Below are 10,479 nucleotides of genomic sequence, written 5' to 3'. Positions count from 1 at the left end.
TATTATGTAGAAAAAAACTGAATAAGATAATATAGTCAATTATGTTTTTTTACAAGCCAACCTAAATTTATCATAGCCATTTTTATCCATGATTTACTCTTCTAAAAAGGATGTTACCTTTTTGATAGCCAACTCTATTGCAGAGGTGAAGACGTCACTTCACATTCCTGAATTCAGTACAGGGTAAGAAAATATGACTCAATATAGAATTAAGGTGAGAGGAACGAATCCAAATGTTTGGCATCCCCAAACATTAAAATCAAAGTGGTAAACATTATCTTGACCTAAATATAATCTTTGTGAATGCACCCTTCACATCTTTATTCCTCAGGCTGTAAACCATAGGGTTGAGCATGGGGATAACCATGGTGTAGAAAACAGATGCAATTTTGTCAGTGTCCATGGAGTGACTGGAGCTGGGCTGCAAGTACATGAATATGACTGTCCCATAGAAAATGAAGACAACTGTGAAGTGTGAGGCACAAGTGGACAGAGCTTTGCGATATCCTGCAGCAGAGTGCATCTTTAATATGTTGGTGAAAATGAATGTGTAGGATATTAAGATGAGTATAAGAGCAAAAAAGATATTGAAGGTGGCTACAGAAATAAGAACCAGCTCATTGACATGTCTGTCAGAGCAAGATGCAATCATGACTGCTGGAATGTCGCAGAAAAAATGATGGACCACATTAGATTGACAGAAGGAGAGACTTAATGCATTCACAGTATAAATGGAAGCATTCAGTAAACCACAGGTATAACAGCCAATGACTAAATATGCACACACACGTGTTGTCATGGTGGCGGTGTAATGTAGGGGCTTACACACTGCTGCATAGCGATCATAGGCCATTGAGACCAAAAGGTAGTTTTCCACATTGGCAAAGGTTGCAAAAAAGAACATTTGGGAGGCACAAGCATTGTAGGATATAATCTTGTCTTCTGTAAGGAACCCAGCTATGACCTTTGGAGTGACTGTTGAAGAGTAACAAAAGTCCACCAGGGAAAGATTGCTGAGGAAAATATACATGGGGGTGTGAAGCTGAGAGTCCAAAAGAATCAACATCAACATGCCCACGTTCCCCACCACTGTGATGGTGTAGATGAAGAGGAAGGTAATGAAGAGAGGAAGCTGCAGATGTGGATCATTGCTGAGTCCCAGGAGGATGAACCACGTCCCTTCTGTCCTGTTCTCCATCAATGATATCAGGCCTTAAATTTTTTAAAGAATAAAATAAAGAAATGGAGAGGCGGTTCCATGGTTACGAGCACTGGTTTTCAGTTTCAAAGACACAGCACCTACATGGCAGCTCAAAACTGTCTGTTATCTAGTTCCAGGGGTTCTGACACCCTCTCCTGGCCTTCTCAGAGACAGGGTACACTTTTTAGAAGGACATAGATGTAGGCAAATCACTGATACACATACTAATATTTTTTTAATCTAAGAATAGGATAATAAAGAAATTGAAATCTGTGGAGTTTTAGTTGACTGTCTATGAAAAATCAAAATGATATATATTTGTTAGCTACATATAGACAGTTTAGAAACTGTGTGAGATGGAGAATGTTAGTTTATCTATATGCCATTTCACTTGTTCCTACCTCAGTAAAGCACTGCTGTGGTAAGTAATCATGGCAAGTGGCAAAGGCTACTTTAGATATAGCCTGTTCTGTCAAAAACATAATGACTTTTATACATTGTTATCATATCATTTGTGAAGAACAGGAAATAGAAATTTTGTCATATGTAAATAATATAATTATCAGTTTCTGTACTGGATCCTAGTAAACCTTTAACCAATATAAAGCTAATGGTTTAAAATGATTTAGCTTATTTATAATGAACATTTTTTTCTTTGTTCAATCATAGTCAACTGAGTGGTACATTGTGTTTTGATTTCATATTGGTCACTATATATACTGATCATTAAAGATCAAACAAGTGAGTAATCCTTAGTCATTAAGTGTTTCTTTTAAATACTAGAAGGTTCTGAATGAAGTAACAAGCTCTGGATTGCATGTTAACTGTCCTTTCCACACACATTCTCATGAATTTAAGATAGAATATCTAGATACACTGATAAAGATATATCCAAAAGCATGAATTATGATTTGGCCAAGAAAGGTTTTAACTTGAAAAACTATATTAATCATATAATTACTAGTTTTTCTGAAGTTACAATTATGTTAAGAGAATGTTTAACCTCAGAAAAAAATTTGAGTGAAGACATATCATTAACTAAAATTACAGAGAGCTCAAGTTCTTGGAAGAGATACACACTAGATCATTTACTGACTACATAGAAAACCCCTAATTTCTCTCCACATCACATTGCCATTTGAAAAATGAAGACTGTAATGAGGCCTACTTGGGAATATTGAAAAATAAAATAGTATATCAATGACAATACAATGCTAGCTTTAGTGAATAGTAGTGATCATTTTGTTATTTCTATGTGATAATAGCATACAGGGCTTTTTAGTTCCTTATAAGTTTGAGACACACATGAAAATTCTCTCTTAAAATCACCCTTTCTGCATTTGGGCTTTTGGTATTGCCTGTGCCTTCTCAGGATCCTAAGTTTATTTTCATTTTAAGAACATGAGTGCTGGTCATGTTATTTTACATCTTAATTTTCAGTTTCATTTTTCTCCGTATATCATTCCCCCCCATGAGAACAAAGAACAAAGAGCCCAAGTTCCAAGATTATGGGCTTTGTTTATCTCAGACATATGTTGTTCTTTTACTCTAATGATACTTAAGATTTCTTGTTTGCCTTGGCATATTTCACAAAATATTCACTCTAAATCATCATTTTTTCTTATCATCTTTTTCTTGAGCTTTTACTCCCTTTAGTTATGTATTTATACCTTGAAAACATGTAAGTGGCTAATCTTACTTCATAGTAATTTTATTATTTGCTACCTTATTTACAAAGGGAGAGGAAGAAAGAAAAAAAGTATAACATAGAAATGGAAGTATTATTTATTGCTTTTTGCTTTTTATGGAAAAACTGAAGAGCTAAGAAATTACATTATAATCTCAATTTTTGTAAATAGTATGAAAAACACTCAAGGTGGAAGAGATACAAATTCCATCCAACAAATGAGGATGACCTGATGGCATTACTGTTAAAATGTGCTTGAGAGAGTATTCATTTACTTCTAACCCTTCATCCATATGCAGAAAGATTAGTTAATCTTCAGGGGTTGTGTCTTTTCTGATTATTTTCTCTCCAATTAAATCAAGCATACAGTGAACAAATAAAGATTCATTAACCAAATTACATTTACTTCTTTCCGAGAAGAACAATTTATTATATGAATCATCAAATCTCCCACAGTGTTTTGACATCTATAACTTGACTCAGGATTCCAGAACTAGTTTTAGAAGAAAGACTTGTATCGTTTAAACAGATTTAGTTCTGAAACCCATTTTTAAACAATTTTTTTCAAGTAAATGGTAGTAGGTATATACTTCACTCTATTTATGGTTCATAAATAATACTTCTCACTGAGATTTTTGAGAAATATAAGCTGCCAGTTGTTTATTTATTTGTGCAGTTGGTTGGTTAGTTGGTTTCTTTTTGTTTGTTTGTTTTGTTGTTTTGAGACAGGGTTTCTCTGTGTAGCCTTGGCTGTTCTGGACTCACTTTGTAATCCAGAATGGCTTCCAGCTTACAAAGATTCACCTGCCTCTGCCTCCTTGAGTGTAATGAGCCAGATTTTAGTAGGGAAATATTTACCCAGAGCAGCCTATTTAAACTCTTAAAAAACTTAGTATGTAATATTTTATAAATAGTCCTCCAGCAGCTTACTCTTAGGAAACCATCAATATTTCCAGCTCGTCCAAACAAAAAGGGAGGACTGAGTTCACCACACATTCCTCCTCTTCCCTTGGAAGTGCCACTTACCTCCTTAGGAGTGTTACTTACTACAGAAAAACAAGATTTCTTCTTCTCATAGTTCACAGGTTGTGATTATATATAAAAAGGACAGGCCTATAAGGAAATCCATGAAAAGTGTGCCAGATAAAGGCCAATCAGTGTGGTTTTTTAACTTTCAGTGGTTTTTCTCACCTTCACTGAAGGCTTATAGATAATCTTGAGATTAGCCCAAAGAACTGCATGTATTAACAATGACAGCCCTTCATAAAATGAGTAACATCTAATGGAGAATGTCATGCAGTGTGTCCCCTCACGTGTTACATTGGGATTTCAGCAGCTAGTCCACGGGGGTGTGGAGAGAATTATAGACACTCAGAAAGCTCTGGAGCATCCCCCCAGAGGGTATCTGAAGATCCTCATACTCTTTTCTCAGGGAAAAAGTAATTAACTGGCCTTAGGGAACCAAACTCATTTCTGTGTCTTAGAAGTTAAATTTCCTTTCTAATGTATAAATGAAAACACAGAAGTACTACATATTAATGAGGTAACATGCAATATTTCTATACATAAAGTATTTTTAAAATGTTCAAATTCAAATAAGAACATCTGTCTCCTCATTCACTGCTTATTTGTAATTTGAAAATTACAAAGGATGGGATAACAATTGAGATGTAATATGAATAAATTAATAAAATATATTAAAAAAGAAATTTGTCAAGAATAAGGCCTTCTTTAAGATACCAAGTGAGATTTTGAAGGCAGCAAGAGGGTAAAATTGACTACTATGCCCAGAAATGACTGGTGATCCAGGACAAAAATAAGTACAACACACTCAAGTACAGGATTATAGTCCAAGTCACTAACAGAGACATCATCTGCCAGATTGTGTATGCCCATATAGACAGAGATATGGTAGTCTGCACAGCATATGCATATGAACTGCCAAATATGGTATGAAAGTTGTCCTGAGAAATTATTCCTCATCCAATTGCACTGGACTGCTGCAGGCTCACAGGCTTCTCAATAGATTTGGCGTAGACAAAATCTCCAAAGGCTGAGTGGCGGTGATGGGAGATGAATAAAATGTGGACAGCATTTATGGTCAGCCTGATGCCTTTACTTGCTTTTTGGATGCAGGTCTTGCCCAAACTACAACTGGCAATAAAGTTTTGGGGGCCCTGAAGGGAGCTGTGGATAGAAGCTTGTCTATCTCTAATAGTGCCAAACAATTCCCTGATTAGGACTCTTAAAGCAAGGGGTTTAATGCAGAAGTGCATCGGAAGCACATCATGGGTCAGATTGTTGCATACTACATGCAATATCTATTTAAGGAATATGATGTGCATAACAAATAATTCTCTCAGTATATAAAGAACAGCATAACTGGTGGAGAGATCCAAGAAGGTGCTACCTAAAACAGACCTTGTTTGATCAGTGGGACAGCAATGACTATTCGGCAATATAAGAACCAATCTGAAAACCATAAAACACGAGTATGAGTAACCCACAGGTGAGAGGGGTCCAAATTGTGTGGAGACTAGTGGGTCTGGCCTCTGGCCACCCAGAAAAAAAATGCAGGAAAGTCTGGGTCTCCACCAAAACAGGCACACAGCCTCTAAAGTTCTGACATGCACAGCAAGCCTGGACTCACAAAAAATATCAGCTTCTGTGGGTTCTAACACTGAGAAGATACCACAGTCTGGATCACAGGTGGATCTGACCTCAGGTCACTAAGAAAACACCCCCAACAAAAGCTCCCAGGGGCCAAACAACCACAGGATGTCCAGGAGCAGGCCACATGACTGGATGTGGGTAACTTCTGGATTCCCAGGGTGCACAGTGAGCCTTGACCCACAAAAATACCAACATCTGTGAGTTCCAGGACTGAATAGATGCCACAGACTGGAAAACAAGTGGATTTGACTGCTGGTCACTCAGAAAACCCACAAAAAGTTCTAGGTGTCCAAACATCCACAAGGCACATGCTGCAAACAGAGGCATCACAATGGAAAAGGTCAGTGTAAGAACACAAAGAACAATCCCCAGGACCATTTGATGCCACCAGAATCCAGCAGTTCCACCACTACACAAGCCCAGGAGATACTATCGCATCCGAGGCACAGGAGAAACATTTCAAAGCTGAGGTTATGAAAATGATAGAGATCTTAAAGGAGGAATACATAAAGAAAGAGATGAAACAATTGAACAGAAAGCTTAGTGAAGAACAGGAAACTATACTCAAACAGGAGAAGAAAATGAATAAATAGTTTCAAGATCTAAAAGTTGAGATAGAGGTAGCAAAGAAAACTCACTCAGAAATAATCCAAGGAATAGGAAACCTAGAGAGGAGAAAGGGATCTAAACGCACTAGCACTACCAACAGGATTCAAGAGATGGAAGAACGAATATCTGGGTTAGAAGATATAACTGAAGAAATGGATATATCAGTCAAATAAAATGCTAAATCTAAAAAGCTCTTGACACAGAATATCCAAGAAATCTGGGACACTATGGAAAGACCAAACCTAGGGGCATGTCCCACGAAAGCCTTCACTTACCAGGAAACTGGGACAGAGGGGAGGACATCCCATTGAGACTCTGGATGAGAGAAGCATGGGAGAATAGAAAAGTAGAAGGATCCAGAGGGTCCTAGAAACCTACACGTAGAACATTATAGTAGGCAGATTTGGGCCCAGGGGTTCTGCTCAAACTAAGGCACCAGCAAAGGACAATACAGGCAGTAAACCTTAAACCCCTACCCAGATCTAGACAATGGACAGAACATTCTCCACAGTGGAGTGGAGAGTGGGATATGACTTTCTCACATACTCTGGTGCCTCACCTTTGACCATGTCCCCTGGAGGGGGAGACCTGGTGGCACTCAGAGGAAGGACAGCAGGTTACCAAGAAGAGACTTGATACCCTATGAGCATATTCAGGGGGAGGAAATCCCCCTCAGGAACAGTCATAGGGGAGGGGAATAAGGGGAAAATGGGAGGGAGGGAAGAAGGGTAGGATACAAAGGATGGGATAACCATTGAGATGTAACAAGTATAAATTAATAAAAAAATAAAATAATAAAATAATAAAAAAAGGAGAGCAGAAAAAAAAGACTCCCAACAGCAAGGCCCATAGAGTATACAAAATTATGGAAGAAAACTTCCTTAACCTAAAGAAAGAAATTCCCATAATTATAGAGGAAGCCTACAGAACTCCAAATAGATTGGACCAGAAAATAAAATCCCTACTCCACCACATAATAATCAAGACACTATATGTACAGAATAAAGAATGAATATTAAAAGCTGCAAAAGAAAAAGATGAAGACATATAAAGGCAAACATGTCAGGATTACACATGCCTTCTCAATGGAGGCTATGAAAGCCATAAGGGTATGGACAGTTGTCATGCAGACACTAAAAGAGCACAGATGCCAAGCCAGTCTACTGTAACTAGCAAAACTTTCAATCACCATACATGGATAAAACAAGATATTCCGTGACAAACCAAGTTCAAACATCATCTAACCACATATCTGGCTCAACAGGAGATAATAGAAGAAAAACTCAAATCCAAGGAGGGTAACTTTAACACAGGAAAACAAAGGAAATAAATAAGCACATATCCACAAAAGCAAAAGAAAGAACGCTTTCTCTCTCTCTCTCTCTCTCTCTCTCTCTCTCTCTCTCTCTCTCTCTCTCTCTCTCTCTCCCTCTCTCTCTCTCCCTCTCTCTCTCTCTCTTACTCTCTCTCTCTCTCTCTCTCTCTCTCTCTCTCTCTCTCTCTCTCTCACACACACACACACACACACACACACACACACACACACACACACACTATCACCACCAACATCAAATAAATAGGAACCATTAACCACTTGTCATTACTATCTCTCAACATCAATGGACTCAACTCCCCAATGAAGAGACATGGGATAACAGAATGGATGCAAAAACAGGACCCATCAATCTGCTGCTTACAAGAAACACACCCCAGCATAATGACACACATTACCTTAGAGTAAAGGGCTAGAAAACTATTTCATGCAAAGAGACCCAAGAAGCAAGTTGGAGTAGCCATTCTAGTACCTAATGAAATAGACATTAAACCAAAACTAATCAAAAGAGAAGATGAAGAACATTTCATACTCATCAAAGGAAAAATACTTGATAATTTTATGGCATTATTTTCCATCTTGTGATCGTCTGTGAGTATAACATCCATATTCACTAACTTCATGAACCAGGATACAAGAAAAAATATTCATATAATTCTTCCCTACAACACTTGAAATCTTTTCTATGTATGAGTTTATTGATACTTAATAATGAGTTTACTGAAATAATTTAATTGTTACTCCTAAAATACCTTTATGGATCCTCCCATTCCCCCTGTTTCTTTTAGTTAATAGTCTCTCACTGCCAAACTGTTTTCAGGTGGAAATTAACATGTGAATTTACATGTGAACCTATTTCATAAAAATACAAAAAATTTAAAAATCCAGTCCTTACATGGTTTTTGTCTAAATCTAGATTTGATAGTAAAATGAAGTTAACCCAGTTAAATTACCATTCTGATAGGTTTTGTTTTTGTTTTTTGTTTGTTCGTTTGTTTGTTTCATGCAAAAGATAATGACTGTGGCCTCAGTGACCTGGGAGAACAATTCGAAGTTCATGGAGTTTGTTTTTCTTGCCATCCAGAGCTATGTGTGCTCTGTTTCTTTGGAGTCAGCCTGGCATATACATTGATCCTCTCTGGGACTATTCTTATTGTGGTCTCCATCCAGACTGAAGCCTGACTACATGCGCCTAGGTACTATTTCCTCAGCAGCTTCTCAGGGATAGAACTATGCTACACTGCAGTGGTGGTACCCCACATCCTGGCCAACACCTTTCAGTCTGAGAAGACCATTACTCTGCTGAGCTATGACATAAAGATAATTTTTCTCATTGGACTTGGTAGTGCTGATTGTTTCCTCCTGGCTATCATGGCCTATGACAGTTATGCTGCCATCTGTCATCCCTTGCAGTACCCTCTCATCATGACTGTAACTCTTTGTGTTCACTTGGTTATGGCTTCTGTGATCATTGGCTTGTTCCTTTCCCTACAGCTGGTGGTTTTCATCTTCTGTCTACCATTCGCTTCTTCTGTGATGCTCCACCAGTGATGCATCTTGTGTGTGCCACAAGTCATATCCATGAGCTCTCTGTGCTAGTGGCAGCCACACTGGCCACTGCTGGGCCTTTCTTTTTCATTGTTACTACCTATGCCTTGGTAGTAGCTGCTGTGCTCAAGCTCCACTCGGCAGCTGGTTGTCACAGGGCCTTCAATACCTGCTCCTCTCATCTCACTGTGGTGCTGCTGAAGTATGGCTGCTGTGCCTTCATGTACCTACACCCCAACTCCAGCTACCATCCTAAGCAAGATCAGTTCATCTTCCTGGTGTACACACTAGGAACCCCATTCCTCAACCCTCTCATTTACACTCTGAGGAACAGTGAAATCAAAGGGGCTATAGGGAGAGTTCTTACCAGAAAATATCTCTCCCAGAAAATGATACTATAGAAAAAAAATCCAATACAACAAGGTTTGGTTCCAGCCAAAGCAAACCGCTCTGCCACTACAAAAGTATTGTCTCTGCTGATGTTTATAGAAACAAAAACATAAATTATCTAAATGTTTTCCTATGTGGGGTAACATTCTTTACTATGTGCTACTTTTAGACTAGGTTTTCTTGAAAGAAAAACATGAGCAAGTACATGATCAGAAAGTAATGTTAAGTGGCAAGTATATGGTATTAGGTACTACAAAAAATTAGTTTATTCTATAGATAAAAAGATGAAATAACAAGATTGTATTCAGCACTTGGAATCCAAGGAATGTAGAAACACATAAATATGATTGGCTGCAGGGAACCATTATCATTAATACAACTAAAAAGTAAGAACATAATACACTGTTAAGAGAAACTAGTGAGAGCTAAATGCAAAAGGGAAACTATTTTAGGAATGCTAGATTTTATTGGAGCACAGAAACTTTTCACCAATAACATCACACAAAGAGACACCATCGATAACAATACCAGAATGTCTTTTGTATCTATTACTCAGCATTGTACTGGAAAACTCAATTAAGTACAAGAAGCCAGGTATATGAGGCACTCAGCCATGATATAACTCTCTTGATATATAATCTGTGTAAAGAAGGAGTCTGAGTGCTAGCAACAAACAGAATGACTCATTATTGATCCAATCTCTCTAATAAAGTATTGAGTAACTTTTGCATTAGGAATATAATTTAACTTTATATTTTTCTTAAAATATTTTGTATTACTAGTGTTATCATTAAGTGCTTACAGTGTTCAAGAAGTATAGATAATGCATATACATATAATATGCATGTCTATAAACACACACATTTTGGGCCACTACTTCATATAGCAATCGTTTGCAAATAAATACTAGATGATATAATTTCTCTATAAGTAAGGGATGTAATTTGATTTCAGGTCTAAGAGATTGACAAAGTGCCCAGTTAGAGTCAATATTGTACAGACAAAGTTTCCAAAATGACTCCATTTCCCTTATCTTCT

General features: G+C 37.6%; 1 protein-coding gene and 2 pseudogenes across 3 annotated transcripts; 2 read left to right on the top strand and 1 right to left on the bottom strand.

The window, feature by feature from the left end:
* Positions 1–274: 274 nt before the first annotated feature.
* On the bottom strand, positions 275–1,198 carry LOC311591958 (olfactory receptor 5B3-like; the record flags this gene model as incomplete). Its single annotated transcript, XM_084771802.1, has 1 exon — positions 275–1,198. The coding sequence occupies one exon, from the start codon at positions 1,196–1,198 to the stop codon at positions 275–277; it is 924 nt and encodes a 307-aa protein (XP_084627928.1).
* Positions 1,199–3,666: 2,468 nt separating this feature from the next.
* Positions 3,667–5,302, top strand: LOC311609385 (large ribosomal subunit protein uL18-like; annotated as a pseudogene). Its single transcript has 2 exons — positions 3,667–3,780; positions 4,595–5,302. The product of its transcript is annotated as a large ribosomal subunit protein uL18-like (transcript).
* A 3,240-nt stretch (positions 5,303–8,542) lies between these two features.
* LOC311609379 (olfactory receptor 10W1-like) lies at positions 8,543–9,452 on the top strand (annotated as a pseudogene). The gene has a single exon. The product of its transcript is annotated as an olfactory receptor 10W1-like (transcript).
* Positions 9,453–10,479: the final 1,027 nt, after the last annotated feature.

The sequence above is a fragment of the Acomys minous genome (genome assembly GCF_964271855.1).
Source record: "Acomys minous genome assembly, chromosome: 2".
In the NCBI taxonomy this organism is placed as follows: Eukaryota; Metazoa; Chordata; class Mammalia; order Rodentia; family Muridae; genus Acomys; species Acomys minous.
The sequence above is the reverse complement of the archived record's forward strand: the minus strand, read 5'-3'. Positions and strand labels throughout refer to the sequence as shown.